A 23,978-nucleotide genomic window follows, 5' to 3' on the forward strand; every position below is an offset into this window, starting at 1 on the left:
TAAAATGGGAGGAAAAAAGGAGCTAGCTCACAAATTGTGAGGGTAAAATGAGTTAGTAGTTGTAGTGTTTTGGACAGTACCAGGCAAAGAGACACTACTACATGAGTGTTTGTATAATAAATGCCTGGGTACATCCAATCTGATCAAAGGCGGAGATGGGAGATGAACTTGGGGTATCCAGGATGTGTGGAAACCCCACCCCCTCTCATAGATTACTGCTATAATCTCCTTCTGGTCTCACCAGCCCCAGGCTGCTTCCTTGTGATCGCTTCTCTACTCTGGCTGCTGGGTCTTCTTTCTAAATCCTGATGTGACCACATAACTCCTCTGCTCAAATTCTGCAGTGGTTTCCCATTGCCCGCTGGATAAAGGCCACCTTCTGGCCCCTTAGGATCTCATCTTCAGAATTCTCCAGCCCCATCTTCCCCATCTTTCTACTTCCCTGGATCTGAGATCGACTTGCTTGAAGATATGCCCTCCAATCTCAGGCCTCCAGGCCTTTGCACTTGCTCTTTCCTCCACCTGGTGTTTCCTCCCATCCCTTTCCTCTTGATGTTGGATGTTGTCCCCTTCCCTCCCCCTACTCTACTAGGGCTGTAGCCAGATGAAGGCAGTCCCTGAGGGAGGGAAAGGGGAGAGTAAGGAGGAGACAGCAACTCAGAGCTGCAGCTTTCTCAGCTTCAAAACGAAGACAATAAGAAAAGGGGACCTCTCAAGATCAAAGGAGGGGACGGAACAATACGTGAACACTCAGGAAACTGGAAATGAGCGTTAGCATGGAGTGACTGCTAAAGGGTTACTGGGGGGCCCGCCCAAGTCCCCCAGCTCCTTTCTTCCAAGTCCCCCACCCACCCATACTCACCCCCCGTCAGACCCAGACCCCTGGAGGTGAACACAGGAGAAAAACGAAGTGGAGAGAATGGGAAGGCGGCAGTGATAAAGAAAAAAGGAAGTGCAGTCCGGGGGGAGATGAGAGACAGAAAGCATGGGGTTGGAGCCCCGCGCCTCCGAGGAAGGAGGGAGAGGGTGACCTGGGATGCGCCCCCCCTCCCCTGCTTCCCCATTCCCGGGGGCTGCCCCCCTCCGGCCGCAGCTCAGGAGGGTGGGGGCGGGGCGGGGCGGCGCCGAGGAGAATGAATAATTGAAGTGGAGGGGAGGAGGAAGAAGAGAAGAAGGAAGAGGAGCCGCCCGCGCAAGGTCCTCCCCACGCCGCACCCCCCTCCGCCGCCCGGAAGTCGCTCCCCGCCTCCCGCTCCGCCAACATGGCCGCGAAGTCGGATGGAGCGGCGGCCTCGGCCGGCCCGGGCCCGGAGGGGGTGGCCGGTGGAGCCCGGGGCAGTGCCGGCGGGTGCGGGGAGGCGGCGGCGGCGGCCGGGCCCCCGGGGAGCGTCGGGGCGGGCGGCCCGGGGCCGCGCTACGAGCTGCGGGACTGCTGCTGGGTGCTGTGCGCGCTGCTCGTGTTCTTCTCCGACGGCGCCACGGACCTGTGGCTGGCGGCCTCCTACTACCTGCAGGGTCAACACACCTGCTTCAGCCTCACGTTGCTGTTTGTGCTCCTGCCCTCACTGGTCGTGCAGCTGCTGAGCTTCCGCTGGTTCGTCTACGACTACTCGGAGCCTGCAGGGTCCCCGGGACCCGCCGTCAGCACCAAGGACAGCGTAGCCGGCGAAGCCGCCATCAGCACCAAGGACAGCGCCGGCGCCTTCCGGACCAAAGAAGGCAGCCCCGAGCCGGGTCCCCAGCCTGCGCCCTCCTCGGCCAGCGCCTACCGCCGCCGCTGCTGCCGCCTCTGCATCTGGCTGCTGCAGACCCTCGTCCACCTCCTGCAGCTGGGCCAGGTCTGGAGGTAGGAGAAGCGCAGGTGGAGAGAGCTGAGCCCGAGGACGGGGGGTGGCGAAGGGCTACCTGCCGTCCCAGCCCTGATCTGACCTTTCCGGGCTACCCTCCTGTCCTGACCTCCGCCCCGCCCCACCCCATTGCAGCTCCAATTTCTTCTCAGTCGGCTGCTCCCTAACCTCTGCCCCCAAGCCCTGACCAACCCCAGTGCCATCTGGTCTGACCTGGCATTTGAGAGGGGAGGAGATGGGGTAAGAAAGGAGAGAAAGAGATCCTCAGGAGTGTGCATGAGTGGGGAGGATCCGGGGCTCATGAGGATAAATGTGAAGCTTGAAACAGGACCACAGGGCCCCATTCTGCCATAACCCACTCCTCTCTGCCTGAGTGCCAAGCCTGGGCTCAGGAAAGATCTCAGAAGTCCTTTCCTGCTCTCAAAGATGCTCGGTTCAGAATTGCAGCTCATTCACAATCTGCAAGGAGAGCCACAGAATTTGAGACAGCTAAATGAATATCCCGCCTAAACTTCTTGGGCTTTTTGGAGAAAGATATGCTGGACCCAACTGGGGAAACCTCAGGTTCCTTCTACTTCCTATGACCCCCTTTCTCCCAACTAAGTGTCCTCCCCTTCCAACAGGGCCAAGGGGATTTGGAATCTTGAATCTGAGATTAGATGGCCACTGGCTGCCCTTTAATCCCAAACTGGTAATGCAAAACTGAGGCTTTGTTCAAGCTGCCCACTTCCAGTCTTCTTCCTCTGCCAGGACTGAGGGTGCCTGCTGCACTAAGTTAACTGGAGAGAGGGGTAATTATAACCTAGGGCTCCTCTTGAATCTGAATTTCTATTTAGTAGCTTAGGCTCTTCCGTGCTCTGACGAATGAACTTGCTTACTGTATGATCTTAGGCAAGCTGCCCTCCTCCTTCCAAGCCTCAGTTTCCTCTCCTATGAAATGAGGGAGAATCCCTACTCCTCTTATCTCATTGTCTTATAATTGCATTATTCTTACCTGTTGGGATGGTCAGGTGAGAGGTCTGCATGTGGGCCCTGTAGACTACAACATTTTAAGAGCATGGGGAAAGCATGGAAAAAGTCACTCTAGAGATATAAAAAGTGATTACTGCTGTTGTTATATTTATTCTGCTACTTGTTAACACATTCTGCCTAACTCAGAAGATTCAGTTTGGGGCTGAGGGTTGAAAACAGGACTCCTAGGGTTTGTCCCTGCTGCTCACTTGCTGTGTCACTCTTGTTATGTTGTCAAATCTCTGTGCCTTTGTTTCCCTATCTATTCCTGCCAAGATGATGTGTATATTCCACTTAGCTTACCATAGGGGAAAAGGGGGGTGGAGCTCTATCCACACAAGGTGGTGTTATTATTATTAGCGTGACACATAAAAATACTCATGTGTACATCCAGGAACTAATCTGCATTTATCATTCTGTGCCCGAGTGGACAGATGGTGAAAGATATTTTTAGATTCTGAAATGGTAACTTCCTATTCTTGGTAACCAAGCTTCATCCCCCTTTTCCTTCAGCCTTAAGTGGGCCAGATGCCCTTTGACTCACTGGCTATCCCCCCATTCAGAATCCACTTACAAGAAACTAATACTTCTCTTCTTTGTTAAGCGTAAACTGAGTTTCCCTCAAACGGGGCAAAAATGGCCATGGGTGTGGGGTCTCAGGGGAGTAGCTAGAATTGCTAAGGATCCCTTCATCTCTACGGTTTCTTGGATATGGCTAAAAGGGCTAGCTATTTCTACTATCTCCCATTTGCAAAATGAGGGAGCTGGGATGAGATAAGTTTGTAGGGATAACAATCTAATAGCGCTTAGGTTGAATGTGGCTTGTGGAAGTGTTTTGTGTGGCTTGTATGGTATTTTAAAAACCCAGAGTCATAGCTTCCCTTTGAAAAAATTGGATCTAGCAGTATCAATCCTGTAACAATTTAGAAAGAGTCTATGTGCTCTAATTTGTCCATCCTTCCCTTTGATCATATCTGTACTATTTCACTTAGACCTAAAAGCCCTAATTTACAGTTCTATAACAATTATTTTATTAAACACTGACTTTGTGCCAAGCCTACTGGCTGCCTTTTTACCTGCTATATCTCCTGTACCCCTTCTAATCATCTTGTCATGTGGTTAGCGTTATAATTTCTACTTGACAGATGAGGGAATGGAGGCTCAGAGAGGGAGCATCCTTGTCCAAGGTCACACAGCTAGGAACTTGAAGAGCTGATACTCCAGGCTCTCTGCCTTTAAAGCCTGAGTTCAATGTATCCACCTTGTAATTATGCCACTAAAGTGTCCCTCAATCTTAAAGAAGTATGAATCTGAGTTTCCAAGATTCCAGTATGATAGAAAGTCAGGGCTTCTGTTGCACTGAGATAAGAATGTGAAAAGAGGGGCAGGGAGTTGAACTATGTGGGTGAGGATGGAAACAGTGTGTATTATGGGGAAAAGGCTGGATTGGGGAGTGATCTGGTCAGGAGGCTGACACCTTTATCCTAGTTTGTGACTATAGTTTCCTGGGTGACCTTGGGCAAGGCTCTTTCCATCTTTGGGTAATTTCAGTTACCCTGTGTGTGAAATGAGATTCGATATGATGACCTTAAGAGTTTCCCATTCCTGAAATTCTGACTCTGGGTTTATTGCCAAAGCAAAAGCCTCTGGGCCCTTTCCCCCAAAATCTTTGGATTCTAAAATGGCTAAGGGCCTGGACAAATGGAGGGAAAATCCAGAGAAGGTATAGAGAAGCTGCAGGGGCTGGCATTCCTAGAAATTAAGCAATGTTGGCCCAGCACATTTGCTTACCACTTGAGATGTTCCCACAGATGTTCTGAGTGGTGGGGCCTGGGGTAATGAGGAAGGAGATGTGTGATTGAGTCCTCCAGAATCATACCTAGGAGGCTAGGCAGCCACTCACCTCCTGATCCCATTTCCTCAATTCTGAATAAAATAATTATAATCATGAAGATATTTTTCAACTTCTTAGACTTGTAAAATGCTGGATTAAAAATTCAAATGCTTTGAAGACTCAGGCAGGTAACAGACCATAAGATACAAGGGGTGTCAGACAAGAGGACATTCGGGGGCAAGTAGTGTCTGAGGCAAAGGGAAGCTCTAGCTGATCATGCCATGAGAAATCGTGGACCCAGTCTTGATTTCTCAAGAGAAATGGGAAACTGAGATTTTTCCGTGAACTGTCCAAAATTTGACTACTAATTAAGATGTTTAAAAATAGTGTCAACCAAAGGAAACATATTTATTAGCCTGTCTTCTTTGTAACCTCTGGTTTAGCTCTTCAAATTGATAAGGTCTTTTCACACAGAATATTTTATTACTAATTTAAACATAAAATGAGACTCTGAAGAGAGAGAAGAGGAAAAAGCATACACAGACACTGCACACCTACCGTGTCCCCACAGGCCGCATGGGAGTGTTTCAGGCATGTGATCTCATGTTACTCTGAAACCCTCCCCCTGGTGACTATTGTTATACCAATTTATCGGATAAGGAAGTGAGACTGAGAGAAGTCAAGTAACTTTGTCCAAAAGTCACCCACTGAGGAAGTGAGGAAAGGTGATCAGTCCTAAACCTGGCTCTATCTTTTACACCACACACTGGCTACTTTGGAAGATGTCAGAACAATGTCTTTGTGCACAAAGAGACTGACCCTCTGAGAGAACAGCAAACAGATCCTCTGGCGGGGCACGAAGCTAGCTGTGTCCTGGACACCAACCTGCATCTTCATCCCTCCCTTCCCTTTAAAATTCCTGAGCTGTTAAACCGCCCAGGGTTCTCAAGCCAATTAAAGTCCTAACCCTGTCCCCCTGGCCCTGTAGGCAGCAGAGCAGTAAGCCATGAATCCTGCTTTTCCTAATCTTGAACTCACTGGGCCCCAGCTTCGCCCAGATAAGCATGGTTTGCTAAGCCAATTAGTGGCAGACGATCTGACATGGGATTCCTGCCAGGCTCTCAGGATCTGGGAACCCCAAAATGGGGAGAAAATTAGGCAGTTGGGATTTGGGGGCCCTCCCTCTGATGCCTTCTCTATGCCTAGGCCTGGACACTGCACTCTATGTCACCTAAGAAGCCCTGCATGACAGAGAAGTTCTGGAATGAGTTAGTGACCTACTGGAAGTGAACATCAGGCCCTGGATTTCCCCTCTGGGAAACTATATTCTTGGCATAATGGTTAAGAGCACGGACTCTAGATTCAAATGACCTCAGTTTAAATCCGACTCTACTACTTCTTATATGTGACCTTGATAAGGCAAATAATCCCTCATCTGTTGTAAACTAGGGACCATAATTGTACCCACCCGCCTCTTGGGTTGTTTCAAGGTTTAATGAGGTAATGTGTAAGGGTTCAGCAAAGGGCTTGTTCCATCGTTAAATGCTCAGAAACTGCTGGCAATGATTAGTGCATTAGCCTGGTCTTTGCTCCCTGTGGAACAAAGGTTTGTTCATGGAGCACATGGCCAGACAGCAAGGGGGTCCTGAAGTCCCTTGAAGCCATAATGACATGGCAGTCATTCATTTAATCTGCAGTTATTCATTCAGCGGACATTTATGAAGCACCTGCTATATACCAGATACTGTTCTAAGTGCTGGGAATAGAGTGGTGAACAAGACAAAGTCCTTGCCCTCTTGGAGCTCTATAGCCTAATGAAGGGACCAATAAAAAAATAAACTATGATATATGTTATATGTGATATATAATACCTGGGTCAGATTGTGATAAGTGCTATGGGAAAAAAATGAAACGGCAGGGAGCTACTGGAGTGCTGGGGAGAGGTGTGGCTCTTTGAGATAGGGTGGTCAGGGTGGACCTCTTCAAGGAGGTGGCATGTGGGCAGAGGGCTGCAGGAGGTGAGGACAAGCTGTGTAGAGGTCTTGGTAAGGGTTTTGCAGGCAAAGGAAAAGGGAAGGGCAAGGAGAAGGCCTGTGGGGCAGAAATAGAGTGAGGGGAGCATATTTGGAGATGCTGGTGGACAGACTGGCAGGGGCGAGGTCATGCAGGGCCTCAGAGGCCATGGCGAGGACTAGGGCTTTTACTCTTCATGACATGGGGAGCCCAGGACAGAGAAGGAATATGATCTTGGCTTGTGTTTTACAATGTCCACTCTGGCTGCTGGGTGGAGAATAGACTGGAAGGGCAGGGCACAGTGGCTCACGCTTGTAATCCCAGCACTTTGGGAGGCCAAGGCAGGAGGATCACGAGGTCAAGAGATCGAGACCATCCTGGCCAACATGGTGAAACCCCATCCCTAGTAAAAATACAAAAATTAGCTGAGTGTGGTGGCGTGCGCCTGTAATCCTAGCTACTCAGGAGGCTGAGTCAGGAGAATCGCTTGAACCCAGGAGGCGGAGGTTGCAATGAGCTGAGAGCGTGCCACTGCACTCCAGCCTGGATGACAGACCAAGACTCCATCCCAAGAGAAAAAGCATAAAAAAGAGAGTGAGTAGACTAGAAGGAGGCAGAGTAAGCCTAGAGATGCATGAGGAGTTTGCTACAAAGATGCAGGAGAGAGACAATGGAGACTGGATCAAGCTGTAGCAACAGGGGTGGGGGTCTGCTTCAGGCTGAGCTAATGTGACCTCTTTCCTTCTTTGGTCCTTAGTCTCTCCATTGGGACCAGAGTTAATGGTTCAGAATCCACTCTCTGGAATCAGCCATATCCTGCATCTGCCACTTTCTGTGATTTAGGACAAGTGACATGACTTGTCTGTGCCTTGATTTTCTCATCTGCTAAATGGACCCTCTAATAATAGCACCTATCACATGGGGCTTGAGGTAGTAGAAAATTAAATAATGTTCAGTGTTCAGCACAGTGCCTGGAACATAGGAAGTGCTCAACGATGATCATTAGTCATTGTTATTTGTAAAACAGGTCAGGGGTTGGATTCCATAGTTTTCAAACTGTGTTTTACAGCCCTGTCTCCATCATTTTAACCCAAGTATCTCTGAATGTCTCTTTTATGACATGTTGGCTACATGTCTAATATTTTGTTTTGAATAATCTGTCCTACAGCTGATGCTTGTTTACAACCCCCTGAACTCGGTGATCATCCATGAGGTTCCTCCCTGCTCTGCCTTTGTAGGGTTGTTCCACTTTGGGCCTCACCACCCACCTCCTGGGAGATCCCTCTCCAGGAGGCTCTCCACTCCCACCCTGCCTCCTCCCCTTGCCCATCCAGCTGTCATGGGCCATTAGAGCTGCTCCTAACAGACACAGTGGCTGCGGCAGTTGGGCCCAGCGTCCCCTGTTTGATCTATAAAGACCACACAGGAGAAGCTCTGGGGAGTGGGAGGGCGGAGGGCTGCCAGGAAATGGCTTTGAACCCAGCAGCTGGGGCGCAGGTCCCTGGGGAGAGGAGGGAGGATGGTTGGGATCTTCTCTGGCCTCTCTGTTCACCACCCTTTGTTAGGGCATCCAAATTCCTCCCCTGGGAAATCCTATCAGCCTCTGGTAATCACCCCAACCCCCAATCCCACTTCCACCTGCAGGCAGAGCGATGGCTCTCCTCTGTCCCTAGAGCAAGTCCCTGTGCTTTAGCCTGGCTTTAAGGCCCTTTGCCCCCTGACCTTTTGTCTTTCCTCCCTGCTCTACCCACATAACAACCTGCTCCCCACCCCCTTGCTCTCCACTGCCTGCAGTTCTTCCTCCAGCAACACCCAACACGTTTCCAGTCTCCTCCCAGTGAAATTCTGCACGTCCTTCCAGGCTGAGCTCAAATGCCACCTCTTCTAAGAAACTTTCTCTGAACAAATCCCACACATGCTATCCTCTGCCCCCCAGAAACCACCTCCCACTCCCTCAACCAGGCAAAAGTCATTGTTCTAAAGTGGAAAATGTTTGGCTGTTTTGTCTGTTGATGAAAAAGCTATACATTCTTGTTGAAACCTCAGGCAATATAGACAAGGCATGAAGAAGTTCCCCTCTGCTCATTATCTCTTGGGGCTGGAGGGTTGGGGTCAGGGCAGGTTTCCACTTACTAAGTAGATATTTCTTGCATTGCTTGAAGATTTTACCTCTGGTGTTTAATTAGCTAAAAAAAATGCATGTATGCATCTGCCTGTTTTTTAAAAATCAGGTGTTACTTAAAATTATTATACTTACTGTTTATTAAGACTTAGATTCTATCATTTCTCTTGACAATCCTGCCAGGTAGGGAGTGCGAGGATGAAGAAGAAGAACTGTAGACCCAAAACCCTGGCTTTGCCACATATGAGCTGTGTGGCTTTGAGCAAGTCACTTAACCTTTCTGGACCTCAGCTTTCTCATCTGTGAAATGGGCATCATAGCAATCCCTACCCAGGTCTCCATTGTGAAGGCTGATTCAATTAACATATATGTGCTCTGCACAGTACTCAGCACATAGTGGTACTCAGTATTTGCTAGCATTATTGGCCCCATTTTACAGATGTGGAAATTGAGGCACAGGGAAGAGTGGCCTTCCAGTTCATAAGGAGCAAAGCCAGGGTTTGAAGCCATGAGGTCAGGCTCCCAAACCCACAGGGGGAACCACCAAGCTATACTGTCTTCTGCTAGTTAAGTGTATTCTTACAAACAGTCGATCACGTATTGTTTAGAGAAGCAGAAGAAAAAATATCAGAAAAGTATTTTTATTTTTATTTTTATTTTTTTGAGACGGAGTCTCGCTCTGTCACCCAGGCTGGAGTGCAGTGGCTCAATCTCGGCTCACTGCACTCCCGGATTCAAACGATTCTCCTGCCTCAGCCTCCCAAGTAGCTGGAATTACAGATGCCCACCCCCATGCCCGGCTGATTTTTGTATTTTTAGTAGAAACGAGGTTTCACCATATTGGCCAGACTGGTCTTGAACTCCTGACCTCAGGTGATCCACCTGCCTTGGCCTCCCAAAGTGCTGGGATTACAGGCGTGAGCCACCGCACCTGGCCAGAAAAGTATTTTTAAATTTGTATTTTAATGTAAAGTCCGCACTGTTAACATTCTGGGTTCTTCCTCTCAGACTTCCTCTGCAGGCACAATTACTCATTCCTCTTTACCCCACACCACTGATCACATTTTGTTGTGATCATCTGCCCACCTGGCTGGCTTTCCCACTGGATCACAAACCCCTGGGGAGTTGAGGCCTTGTCCCTTTTTCTCTCTCTCTCCCATGGTGACTAGCCCAGAGTGGATCCTCTGTTCCTTTTGGTGGTCTTGCACCCAGCCAGCTCTGGTGAGGTCCGTGGTGGGTTCTTGCAACATGAAGCCAGTTGAAGTGGGCATTGGGTCTGTGGATGAAGTGCAAGGTGCTGAATGTGGGAGCTTTCTGCAGTTGTGGACACAGCACTGAGGTCTGTTAGGCCTACATCTGCAGCCTTTAAAACTGTCAATGGCCTAAGGCTAAGGAAAGAGGAGGTAATAGGAACAACCCTGGGTTGGGTTCCCAGAATGATACAGATGTGGCTGACTTAGGAGATGGAGGAAGTCAAGTTCCTTTTATGCAGTAGGTACTCAATAAATGTTGGTGTGAACTGGATTGAACCTTTGAGATCAGAATCTTGGACAAGTCACTTCACCACCTAGGGTTCAGTTACTCCATCTGTAAAGTAACTTCAGAATTCTGGTGAGTTTTCCTGGGACTTGGACAAGAAAGCAGAGTAGCTGAGAGCTTGGGGCACCAGTGCAGATCAAGGTGCCATGACATCCTAGTTGCGTGACCCTGGGGAAGTTGCTCCACCAGCCACAGCTCCTGTCTCACCTGTGAAATGGGGATAGTGGTAGCATCCACATCTTAAGGTTCTTATAAGGATATCTTGAGATAATGTAAATGCACAGGGCTTGTCATGTAGTATATGCCCGGAAAACATCTACTACAATGACTACTATTACTGGCCCAAGTCGCAGCCCATCCTACTTGCTTAGTAACAAGATGGGGTTAGGACAGGGGCATAGCGGGTCCTAACTCTCACCCACTGACACCCTATCGAGGAAGGAGAGTTGTTCTATGGCTCCAGAGATAGTGTGAGGGCAGATGCGAACTCAAAGTAAAGGAAGATGCAGTCTTTGGAATAGAAGCAAGAACACACTGTCAATCAGGCTGTTCCCAAGGGTGTGAACTCCGCATCAGCAGAGGTGTCCAGATGGAAGTGGCTAACTTTGGCAGGGATGCTGTAGCAGGGACTCCTGCTTCAGTTTGGAGGGTAAACTAGATCATCTCTAAAGCCCCTTAGTTCTAAGTGTCTGTAGCTGTAACCTTGGGACTTTATGATACTCGTTTCCATGATGTTTAACCACCAGACCACAGGTTGCAAAGCAGTGGCCTATGGGCAAATCCAGCCTCAAGAGTGTTGGTTTGGTCTGCAAAGGATTTTTTTCTCCTACTTTTTTTTTCTTTTTGAGATGGTCATGCTATGTTGCCCAGGCTGAAGTGCAGTGGCACGATCTCAGCTCACTGTAGCCTCTGCCTCCTAGGCTCAAGTGATTCTCCTGCCTCAACCTCCTGAGTAGCTAGGACTACAGGTGCACATCATCATGCCCAGCTAATTTTAAAACAAAATTTTTGTAGAGGCAGGATTTCACTATATTGTCCAGGCTAGTCTTGAACTCCTGGGCTCAAGTGATCCTCCTGCATTGGCCTCCCAAAGTGCTGGGATTGCAGGCGTGAGCCACTGTGCCAGTTCTTCTCCTACTTTTTATTAAAACCTTTCATTACATAAAAATTTAAACACATGCAAAAGTTGAGGGAATAGGATAATGATCCCCCATCACCTCTCTTCAACAATTATTGGTTCCTGACCAACCTTGTTTTATCTAGGGCAGCACCATCCAACAGAACTTTCTGCAGTCATGAAAATGTCCTATATCTGCACTATCCAATATAGTAGCCACTGGCCACACATGGCTACAGAGCAATTGGCATGTGGCCAGTATGACTGAGGAACTAAATTTTAAACTATTTACTTTTAATTAATCAAAGTCTAAATAATCATACATGGCAAGTGTTGAACATGTAGGTGTTGGAGAGCATAGTTGCAGGTCCCACCCCATTTCCTTCCCTTCCATATTATTTTCAAGCAAATCTCAAACATCTCTAAAAAGATAGACTTCAAAAACATCAGTAAATGACTGGGCATGATGGCTCATGCCTGTAATCCGAGCACTTTGGGAGGCTAAGGTGGACAGATCACTTGAGGTCAGGAGTTCAAGACCAGCCTGGCCAACATGGTGAAACCCCGTCTCTATTAAAAATACAAAAATTAGCTGGTCATGATGGTGCATGCCTGTAGTCCCAGCTACTCAGGAGGCTGAGGCAGGAGAATTGCTTGAATCCGGGAGGCGGAGGTTGCAGCGAGCTGAGTTCACACCACTGCACTCCAGCCTGGGCGAGAGAGTGAGACTGTCTGAAAAAAAAAAAAAATTGTTAAAATATGTAATACTGCTATCACACACCTACAAAATGGAATTATAATTTCTTTTTTTCTTTTCTCTTTCTCTTTCTTTTTCTCTTTCTTTCCTCTTTCTTTCTTTCTTTCCTTCCTTCTTTCTTTCTTTCCTTCCTTCTTTCTTTTTTCTTTTTTAAGACAGGGTTTCACTCTGCCACCCAGGCAAGAGTGCAGTACCACAGTCGTGGCTCACTGAAGCCTCGAACTCTTGGGCTCAAGAGATCCTCTCACCTCAGCCTCCCAAAGTGCTGAGATCACAGGCATGAGCCACTACACCAGCCTAATTTCTTAAAAATTCATATAGTATTTCTTTAATTTGTTGTGAACATTTCCAAAATGAGATGTTTCCCTTGTTTTTCTTTTTGCATAAATATCCTAATATCCGCCTATTCTTGAAAAATTGAAACTCCAGTCATGCTGGGCTCATATTCTCCCAGGGCACCAGTTGGCTGAAACTGACAGGTGGCTGCCTCTGTAGACAGGCCACATAGTTCCCCAGTCCTTCATAATGATAGCAGCTGAGCCCCTTTGAGCATTGGCGTTTGAGACCCTGGCTACCATGTAGAATCTCACACCGAGACTAGGGACAAATAGAAGTGATGTTTTCTCCCTGCCTTGGTCCCATGATACCTTCAGATGCCATCAGGAGGCTGGAATCTAACCCCCTCCCCCACTGGCTTATGACATCCCAACTCCACATGAGGATATCAAGCAAAGAAAGAAAGGGGGAACAAAGGGCCTTGGGCTAGAGTATGGGGTCCTGGGTTTTAGTCTCTGCTCTGCACCCATTTCACAGATGGGGAAACTGAGGTCCAGAGAGGGGAGGAGAGCTGGCTGCACTCATACAGTGAGGGATGTGAGAGGCCATAACCTAGTCCCCAAATGCTTTGCTGGAGAGGGGTTGCCCATTCCTCTGCTGTGCAAAAGAGGGACACTGGCTGGAAGCTGATGAAGGTGAGTGGGATGGGAGAGGGTCTCAGCTTCTCAGTTAGGGCCTAAAATTAGTGGTTGGGAAATGTTTGGCTTTAGCCCAGAAGAAAAAAAAAAAAAAAAAAAGAGGTGCTGTGACTCTGTAGGGGGCTGCTAAGGAGGAGGGAGACAGCCCAGCTCCAGCTCCCAGCACCACATGAAATGGGAGCCAAACGTGTAAAATCACATTCTTTACTGACATTTATGACTCATTTGGCTGACAACCCCAGGAAGGTCCTATTTTGTATTCTTGCAGGCGCACTCAACATTAAAGGGTAGGCAGATGGGGAGGGGGCCTCAGGGCCATCCCCCTAACCCCCCCGGCAAAAGCTTCTGGGGCTTCATTGCAGGTGAGGAGGCTGTATAGCTGGGAACCGAGTGTTTCCTGGAGAACCCATAGACCAGATTTGGGTTCCCAGGGCCTGGCTCAGCTTGATCCATGCCCCATGGTGAAATGGGGGAGTCAGCCAGTCCTGGTTTGGGATGCAGCTCTGATGCTTTCTGGCTATGTGACCTTGGGCAAGTCATTTCTCTAATGGCTCTAGACTCTATTGCCTTGTGTCTGGGCCATCCTTACCTCTCACCTGGCAACTGGTCTCCTGTCTTTCACCCTTGTCCTCCTGCGATCTGTTCCCCACAGCCAGGATGCTTCCTCTAACATGAGGAAGTGGTATCTAATCTTGTCACTTCTCTGTTTAAAACCTTCCTGTGGCTCTCCATCACTCTTAAGATAAACACCAGACTGGGCATGGTGGTTTACACCTGTAATCCCAGCACTTTGGGAGGCTGAGGCAGGAGAATTGCCTGAGCTCAGGAGTTCGAGACCAGCCTAGGCAGCATAGAGAGACCTCATCTCTACTAAAAATTTTAAAAAATATCCTGGTATGGTGGCATATGCCTATGGTCCCAGCTACTCAGGGGGTTGAGGTGGGAGGATTGCTTGAGCCCAGGAGGTCGAGGCCACAGTGAGCTGTGCTCTCATCACTGCACTCCAGCCTGGGCAACAGAGTGAGATCCTGTCTCAAAAAAAAAAAAAAAAAAAAAAAAAAAAAAAAAGACCAGGTGCTGTGGCTCATGCCTGTAATCCTAGCACTTTGGGAGGCAGAGGCAGGTGATCACCTGAGGTCAGGAGTTTGAGAACAGTCCCGTCAACATGGTGAAACCCTGTCTCTACGAAAAAAATACAAAAATCAGCTGGGTGTAGTTGCCCACACCTGAAGTCCCAGCTACTTGGGATGCCCCTGAGGCAGAAGAATCACTTGAACCCAGGAGGCGGGGGTTCAAGTGATGGTGAACCCCTCAGCTGAGATGGTGCCACTGCACTCCAGCTTGAGTAACAGAGCAAGACCCTGTCTCAAAAACAACAACAACAAAAAAGATAAAGACCAGCCGGGTGCAGTGGCTCATGCCTGTAACCCCAGATCATGGCTCAGTAGTCACCTCCTCTAGGAAGCCTTCCCTGACCACCACACCCTTCCCAAGCTGGGCCTGGCCCTTCTCCAGTAGCACTGCCATCCTCAGTGCTGAAGCAGGGACCCCTGTTTGGAGTATGTCTGGAGCCCGTGGAACATGCTTGTTATTACATGTTTACCTGATGATTTAGTTAATCTTCAGGTCCCCATTAGACTGAGTTCCATCAGTGGGTTGGGTCTGTCTTGCACACCATTGTGTCCACGAGCCATTTTAGCACAGATTTTTGGGTACATAGTAGGTACTCAAAAGTGCTTGGTGGGCTGGGCACGGTGGCTCATGCCTGTAATCCCAGCACTTCGGGAGGCTGAGGTGGGCGGATCACCTGAGGTCAGGAGTTCGAGACCAGCTTGACTGATATGGTGAAACCCTGTCTCTACTAAAACTATAAAAATTAGCTGGGTGTGGTGGTGCACACCTGTAATCCCAGCTACCCAGGAGGCTGAGGCAAGAGAATCGCTTGAATCCAGGAGGCGGAGGTTGCAGTGAGCTAAGATCGAGTCACTACACTCCAGTCCAGGTGACAGAGAGACTCTGTCTCAAAAGGAAAAAAAAAAAAAATGTGCTTGGTGAATAAATGTCAAATGAACCTTCCCTTTTCTGGCACTAAGTTTTCTCATCTGGAAAATGGGGATTATATCCATGAACCTCACAGGACTGCAGTGAGGATTTTAGCAAAGTACATATAAAAGGCATTTGATGAGTGGGAGTTATTTTCTGGGGGGCAGGCAGAGACCCCAAAGAATACTTGCCCTGTGAACCTGTCCCAAAGGTGCTTTTCTTACCCAGTGTCCCTTGGGGACAGATTCAACGAGCACCAGGGGAAAGCCAGCCTAGGAGTGGGTCTCAGCTGTGCCAGAAACCAAACTTCCTTCTTACCGATGGGGCCTCTGATTCAAAAAGTTCCTTGAAACCTTCCATTGATCAAGTGCCCAACACTGAGCTGGGCCTTTTACACACATTACTACTTTCTGATTTCACAGTTACCCTGTACATGGGGATTGGGCTGATGGGTCCAGAGAGGGGAGGCAACTTGCCCGGGGCTACATAGTAAGAGATGGAGCTAGGATCTGAGCCCAGGCCTACCTGACTCTCTCACCTGGGTTCTTTCCCTCTGTTTTTGGCCACTTTTACTTAAGGAGTTTACAAAGCAGAGTTTATAAAGTATATTCACTCTCTTCATTCATTCACTCACTCAACAAATGACTGTGCATTAACGATGTGCCAGGCACTGGGCTTGTAGCAGAGGACACCATAAACACGGTCCCCATTCTCATGACCTGCAGGACTGGGGGAAAGACAGGCAATAAATATGTAAACAAGTAAATGAGACGGTTTCAGGTTGTGATATGTGTAACTTATAAAAACAGGGTAACATGACAGAAAGTGACCAGAGGAGCTGCAGAAGTGCTCTGTGGGGTTACAGGCAGTGGTGAGGGGGATGGCTGGGAAAGATCTCTGAAGAGGTGACACTGAGCTGAGATGGGAGAATGAGAGTTTGACAGGCGTTAGGGAGGACCTTTCTAGGCAGAAGCCCTGGGGTTGGAGTGAGCTTGGTGTGTTCAGGAAGTAGGAGCTGGAGCATGGGAGAGAGGGAGGCGGCAGGAGAGGGTCCCCGAGAGGGACAAAGGTTGTGTCCTCCTGGGCCTCAAAGGTCATGGTGAAGAGTTAATTTTAAAAGTAGTGGGGGCCGGGCACAGTGGCTCACGCCTGTAATCCTAGCAGTTTGGGAGGCCGAGGCAGGCGAATCACCTGAGGTCAGGAGTTCAAGACCATCCTGGCCAACAGGGCAAAACCCCGTCTCTACTAAAAATACAAAAATTAGCCAGGCATGGTGGCAGGCACCTGTAATCTCAGCTACTCAGGAGGCTGAGGCAGGGAGAATTGCGTGAACCCAGGAGGCAGAGGTTGCAGTGAGCCAAGATCGCGCCATTGCACTCCGCCTGGGTGACAGGGCAAGACTCTGTCTCAAAAAAAATTAAAAATCAAAATAAACAAATAAATAAGTAGTGGGGAGTGGACAGGCGCAGTGGCTCACTCCCAGCACTTTGGGAGGCCGAGGCAAGTGGATCACTTGAGGTCAAGAGTTTGAGACCAGCCTGGCCAATATGATGAAACCTTGTCTCTACTAAAAATACAAAAATTAGCCAGGCGTGGTGGCACATGCCTGCAATCCCATCTACTCGGGAGGCTGAGGCACGAAAATCACCTGAACCCCAGACTCGGAGGTTGCGGTGAGCTGAGATCATACCACTGCATTCCAGCCTGGGTGACAAGAGTGAGACTCCATTAAAAAAAAAAAAAAAAAAAAAGTAGTGGGGAGTGGCCTGCCCTGACCTAGGAGTTTACAAGATCCCCCTGCTGTTGTGTGAAGACCAGGCTTGAAGAGGGCAAGGATGGAAGTGAGAACCCCAGGGAAGCTGCTGGAATGGGGTGGCTTGGCCCAGGGTGGTGACACCAGGGTAGAGAGAAGAACTTGGGTTCAGGACATAGCTGTGGAGCATTAATGTTATCAGAGTTGGGTGGGTGGGGAGGGGCTTGATGAACACCCCTTGGTGTAGACAAGAATCAGTTACTTCCATTTTATGGAGGAAGATTGAGGCCCATCGAGGAGCTGGGCTTTCCCAGAATCACCTGGGTCTCCTGACTCTCCACTTACTATTGTTGCCCCTCTCCCAGTTTTCTCTAAACCCATATAATCCCAAGTGAAACCTGAAGTCCATCGTGTCTTACCGGAGTCCTATCAGGGTCCTGCTGGGCAGCCATACTGCACACCCTCCACGCAAGGGAACCTGCCACATAGGCAGCTGAGGCAACAGGGGAATCCCATGGGACGAGGCTTGTCCTTCCTCTTTCCTGCTCTGGCTCAGGAGGCCATGAAGAGCCAGGGCTGAGTTCTAGATCTGGCACTAATTTGCTGTGTGACTTGGGACAAGTCCTGGTCCCTTTCTAGGTCTGTTTTTCATCTGTGAAATAAGGATAATGGTAGTCCCCACTTCAAATATTTGTTAAGAGGGATGGACACGTTCATATGTATAAAAAGTCTCAGCACAGCCTGTCATCCAGTTGGGACTCAGTAAATGTGAGCTGTTATCCTGATTAGTAACTGCTGCACACTGTGCCCCTGCAGACCTCCAGACTAGCTATGGGCTCAGCTGGGGGGATGTCCTGCCCCTGCCCATCAGCCCTGGCTCTCCCATCTGCCTCCCAGGCCCACCCTGTTCCCTCTGTAGGGGTCTGCAGACCCTGGCCCGCATGGAGACCAGGGAGCTAGCCAGCATGAGGGTGGTTCCTGGATGGAGAGGCAGCGGGGGAGCCGCTGGAAGCTGCTGTGTGTTTGGCCCAGAGTTGTGAGGGGGAGTGGGGAGGGGCGAGAACACACACTCGGAAACGCTGAGACCGACAGATGGAGGAGCTGAGGATGTGAGAGACACACACAGACAGAGAGAGACCCAGAGTCAGGGAGAGGAGGAGCAGGCAGGGGAGGACGGCCGGAAAACGGGCAGTCACGCCAAGCCACGAGCTGAGCAACAAATCAGCAGATGAACCAAGCAGTCGAGGTACTAAAAGATACAGACAGACCACCAAGTGGACCCAGCATCCAAGACACAGACAGACACCACCAAACAGACCCAGCATCCAAGACACAGACAGACACACCACCAAACAGACCCAGCATCCAAGACACAGACAGACACACCACCAAACAGACCCAGCATCCAAGACACAGACAGACCACCAAGCAGACCCAGTATCAAGACACAGACAGAAAAGCAGACCTCGTATTCACAGGATAGAAAGCTGTCTGGCATCCGGGGGACGCAGACTGAAGCTCCTGGCCTCTAAGGGCAGGCAGACAGGCTTACCCAGGATCACAGGGTCAGGCCAATAGGACATAGTGTCTGAGAGACTATGTGACCCACAGTCTAAGGGACAGGATTCCAGGATTCTGGAACTAAGCCAGGGACTGAGCCAGGATTCCAGGGTAAGACTGACTGACTAACAGACTCCTGACAGAAATGCAGGAATGATAAATAGGCTGGCCCTGCGTTCAAGGGACAGACACAATGGACAGGCTGATCTGATCCACAGACAGACAGAGACAATGACTCGAGATCTGAGGTCAAAGGGATGGGTACAGGCTTGGGCCCAGGTTTGACTGTCTGAATGGACTGAGTTGCAGGCCAGAAACCCTGACCTAGAACCAGAGACTTGGGGTGACTCAGGAACAAAGAACAGGAGAGAGATGGGGTGATGCAGACACTGCCAGAAGCTTCCTGGCTTCTCAAGAACATAGGATCCCCTTATCTTTTTCCCCTCCTGCCCATTAGAGAGCAGCCCCCAAACTCTGGGGGACTGGCGGACACTGGAAAGTTGCTGTGGGGAGGGTAGGATGGGCCTGGGGAGAAGGGAATGAGCTCCTATTCATTTATCGATGCTGCAATCTGTTCACAGAGGCAGTGAGGTTCAGAAGAAACAGGTTTTTAGATCCCTGACAGGAGGGATTTCATACTCTAGCTTCTACTCTCCTCACCAGGCATGGCCTTTTTGCTCTCACCCCCACCCCAAGCAGTATACACTCTGCTCTTCCAGTTTCTTCCCGGACAAGCTTCTTCTCTGAGCACAAGACTGGGGGTCAGTAAATTAGATTCCAAACAGACAGAGGGCCTCTGTTTCCTCATCTATAAAATGGGGACAGCAGAAGTTGCCCGTTAGGTTAACAGCACGAACCGCAGTGTCTGGCTCACTTCAGGCCTCACGCGGTTCAAGCCTGAGAGCTGTTAGAGAAAGCAAGGCCTAACCGGGCTAGAGGGGCATCAGGGAGTGCATCCTGTTGGAAGAAGGACAGGAATGAGTCAGCGAGGGCAGGAGGAGCCTGTGAGGTGTCCTGGCTCTTGGCAACTTCAAGAAGAGAAACCCCAGAGCCCTGTAAGGTCAGGAGGGAGGTCCCTGCCCTCATGGATTCACAGTGGGAGAATGGAAAATAAATAAATAAATGGTGATTTCATAGTGTAGGTTAAGGAGAAAATAATACAGGGGGGTGTGGTAGACTAGAGTGAGTTGGCAAGGGTGGCCTGGGAGGCCTCTCTGAGAAGGTGTGAACTGATGAGGAGCCAGCCACGGGAGGATCTGGGAAAGGGGTGTTCCAGGCAGAGCAAGTGCAGACGTCCTGAGCCAGGGATGAGTCTGGCTAAGTTTTAGGATCCCCCCAGCGCATCTGGAGTGTCAGGAACAAGTGGGACAGTGGTTTGAGATGAGGTGAGAGAAACAGGCAGGGCCAGATGGTTTAGGGCCTGCACGCCGAGGGGAGAAGCGTGGGTTTGATTCCAAGTGTGATGGGAGGCCCTTGGAAGGCTTTGCGAAGGGGAATGACATGATCTGACAGGTTTTAAAAATATCCCGCTGGTTGCCATGTGGAGAATGGACTGTAGGGAGGCAGGAGTGGATTCGGGCAGCCCACATGGAAGGCTGACATGGTCACCCAGGCAAGATGACTGTGGCCTGCACAGGTGGTAGCAGAGGAGACATGGACAGACTGGGGATTTTGTTGTTTTTTAGCGACAGGGTCTTGCTCTGTCACTCAGGCTGGAGTGCAATGGTGCAGTCATGGCTGACTGCAGCCTCGAACTCCTGGACTCAAACAATCCTCCTGCCTTAGCCTCCCGAGTAGCTGGGACTACAGGCACACGCCACCACACTGACCAATTTTTAAATTTTTTGTAGAGATGGGGTTTCTCTGTGATGCCCAGGCTGGTCTTGAACTCCTGGGCTCAAGTGGTCCTCCCGCCTCGGCCTCCCAAAATGTTGGGATTCCAGGCATGAGCCACCATACCTGGCCTGGGGATAATTTTGGAGAAGATCAGATGTGCACCACCCCCAATCTGGATTCCCTTCCCTGAGGTGGGGTGTTCTTCTCGTGGGTGAAGATCACCTTCTTTCAACTTCATTTCAAATAGAGCGGGATGTGGGATAGGGTGGACTTCCTGGAGGAGGTTTCAAGAGAGGTTGCTTCCAGAGGCCCCTGCCCAGTGTATGCTACTCCCTCTATGGATACCCTTTACAGTTTATAAACTATTTTGAAATTCACTGCGTGTGTGTGTGTGTGTGTAGACAGGGACTCACTGTGTTGCCCAGACTGGTCTCGAACTCCCTGGTTCAAGAGATCCAACCACCTCAGCCTCCCAAAGTGCTGGGATTACAGGCATGAGCCACTGCACCCTGCCCCCTCACTCATTTAATGCTCACAACAAGGAGGAAAATAAAGCTCAGAGAAGTGGAGAGACTACCTAAGGTCACACAGCGGGTCTGAGACAGAGATGGGAATCAAACCCACATGCCAGCCATTGCTACCTTTCCTCCCTCATCCTTACCCCAGTGGCTATGTATAGGCAGAATGGCAAGTGCCATTCCCATTTTAGAGAAGGGAAACTGAGGGCCGGGGAAATGAGGTTGCATGTCCTGGGCAGGACTGTTTTAAGACCTTTGTGGGCACCACATCTATCAAGCATATTAAAATGCAGCTACATCAAACAACCCATGTAAATTATATATGACCAGATAAAAGCCAAACTGTAGTTGACTGGCTGACATCATGTTCTGTTTTGCAGACGTTTAATTAAACATTTATTAATTTTGATTCTGTAGTTTTTCCCTGTGTTTTGGAGCCAATTTTTTTTCAGGCTTCAAACATTTTCCTAGGCCCATGAAAATCTCACAGGCCCTTGGCAGAAAGCTTTTTGTGCTGGCTGGAGGGAACAGCCACGGTTTTGGTCCTGTTGCCAAAAGGGGCACAGCAAGGCAGAACCCAGGCCTTTTATCCCCAGACCACAGTGTGGCCTTTCCACACTCCCCATTGACCCCACATTCCTGGGACTCAGAGGCCTCCTCTCTTCTCTTCCTCCATCGCTGCTCCTGCCCACGGTGGCCCTGGGCTGTGTGAGCCCTTTGTCTGTGGTTAGCTGGGAGCTGGCAGAGGAAGGGGCAGGAGTGGGCAGGGAGGTGGGCAGGCGGCCCATCAGGTAGTGATGGATGCTGGCTGGGGGCCAGGGCCTCTCTCATGCTGACCCGGGCCCGGAAACAGATGGTCTTCCAGCCTGAGAGAAACTTCCAGGGTGTCACCTTCCCCCAACTCCCCAGGCCCCTTCACATTGGACCAGCTGGTCTATCCTTCCTAGTCAAAGCCAGAGCCACAGGAAGGGGAAGGGAATGTGGTGGCAGGGGGGATGGAGGCTAGAAAAGACAGCACAGGCCCTCAGAAGTTCTAGGGGCCATCTTGGTTTCTCCCCCAGCCCCCACCTCTGGTCATCTCCAGATCTCTCTCTGCCCCTCCTCTATCCCCTGCCTTAGCTCAGCCCTGTAATTTCAGACCTGGACCAAAACCCATCCTCTCCTGGCTTTCCTCCAAGCCAGCCTCCACAGCAAGCTTTCTAAGCCACCGAGCCAATCTCATCACCCCTGATTCTGGGATGGCATTCAGATAGAGAATAAAATCTGAACTCTTTAGCCCAGAATTTGATGCCCTTCACAATTCTAGTCTCCTTATGCCCCTGCCCATTAAAACCCCCTGTCCAGGCCCAGCAAACCTCTGGCTATTCCCCTAAAAGGCCAAATTCTTTCAGGCCTCTGAGCCTTTGCTTCAGCTGATTCTTCCGCCTGGAATGACCTTCCATCTCCTGTGTGCCTTCAAATGCCAACCCATGCTTTAAAACTGAGACCAGGCCGGGCGTGGTGGCTCACGCCTGTAATCCCAGCACTTTGGGAGGCCAAGGCGGGCGGATCACCTAAGGTCGGGAGTTTGAGACAAGCCTGACCAAAATGGAGAAACCCTGTCTCTACTAAAAATACAACATTAGCCAGGCATGGTGGCGCATGCCTGTAATCCCAGCTACTCGGGAGGCTGAGGCAGGAGAATCACTTGAACCCCAGAAGCAGAGATTGTGGTGGGCCGAGATTGTGCCACTGCACTGCAGCCTGGGCAACAAGAGCGAAACTGTCTGAAAACAAAACAAAACAAAACAAAAACAAACAAAAAAACTGAGATCAAATGTTTCTTCCCTTCAAGGCATCTTGTAGCATTATTTCACCTCCTATCTTGTCTCTCTTCCATGGGACTGGGAGATACATAAGGGCACACAGCCTGGCACAGAGCAGGTGGTCAAAATCCACCTGCTACATGAATGAATCATTCTGGCTGCAGGGATCCTTATGTGTGGGGTAAGCAGGAGTCCAGAAAATGGAAGATACAGGGAGACAAATTTCTGCTTATCAGAAGAAACACAATCCAGCCCTGGAGCTGCTCAGAAGCTGAGGTCCCTGTCCTGGGGAGCGTGTCAGCAGTGGGTATAGATGCACCATGCTGAGGTCCCTGTCCTGGGGAGCGTGTCAGCAGTGGGTATAGATGCACCAGGCTGAGGTCCTTGTCCTGGGGAGCGTGTCAGCAGTGGGTATAGATGCACCAGGCTGGAAATGGCTGAAGGAATCCCAGCAAGGCACAGGAGAGTTGGTCAGAGGGGGCTTTGCATTTCCAGAGTCAGCTTCTGAGGGAACAGCCCCCTTCCCCATCCTGGCTGCCAATCCTGTCATTTGTTATGTTGACAGTGTGTTTATGTCATAGACTGATGCCAGGATGACCCAGGGATGGGGAGGAGGGTCCTAAATGGGATGTTCCTGGCCACATTTTGCAGAGTCCCAGAATATTCACTCTGAAAGGATCTCCAGAGTCATCAAACTCATCCCTTTCATTGGCAGATGGAGAAACTGAGGCCTAGAGAGGGCCACACAGCTGGTAAGACCAGTATACTCATTTGAGGAAACTTGGTATCAGCTGGCCCCACATCCAGGGAGCACTGTGACTTCCTCCATTGGGCTGTGAATAGAGTGAGTCCCCTGGTTCCCAAACAACATCCTGGAAGTGCCAGCACTTCACCCTGGGAATAGATCCCAAATCCCTGGCTCCCCAGTTTCAGATCCAGGCAGCGGGTCACAGAATCTGTGTAAGGGTTACCCCTCCACACATACACACATGCACACACCACCCCCAGTTTCCTGGGAAAGCCACTTTTGGAAGAGTCCTCTGGTTTGCACCAAAGGGTGTGCCTGTCCCGTGAATCAGAGAGTTTGGGGAGCTGGCAGGGGTGGGGGTTGCTGGGAAGGTGGCAGGGTCTGTAGCTGCAGGAGTGGAGCTTCTGGGCAAGGAACCAGGGCAGAGGGGAAATCAGACCCAGAGATCTGTGTGGATAGGTCCCCTCTCACCTTACATAGGCACTGTGCACTTCATAATGT

The 23,978-nt window shown here is 49.9% G+C and overlaps 1 protein-coding gene across 1 annotated transcript in view; it reads left to right on the forward strand.

Annotated features, from left to right (window-relative positions):
* The first annotated feature begins 1,237 nt into the window (after positions 1-1,237).
* XKR7 (XK related 7) overlaps positions 1,238-23,978 on the forward strand; it is a 32,713-nt gene continuing 9,972 nt past the window's right edge. The window contains exon 1 of the mRNA XM_028828293.2: positions 1,238-1,846. Within this exon, the coding sequence (XP_028684126.1) occupies positions 1,263-1,846 (584 nt within the window). The 5' untranslated portion in view covers positions 1,238-1,262. The remainder of the gene's footprint in view (positions 1,847-23,978) is intronic.

The sequence above is a fragment of the Macaca mulatta genome, chromosome 10 (assembly GCF_049350105.2).
Source record: "Macaca mulatta isolate MMU2019108-1 chromosome 10, T2T-MMU8v2.0, whole genome shotgun sequence".
Lineage (NCBI taxonomy): Eukaryota > Metazoa > Chordata > Mammalia > Primates > Cercopithecidae > Macaca > Macaca mulatta.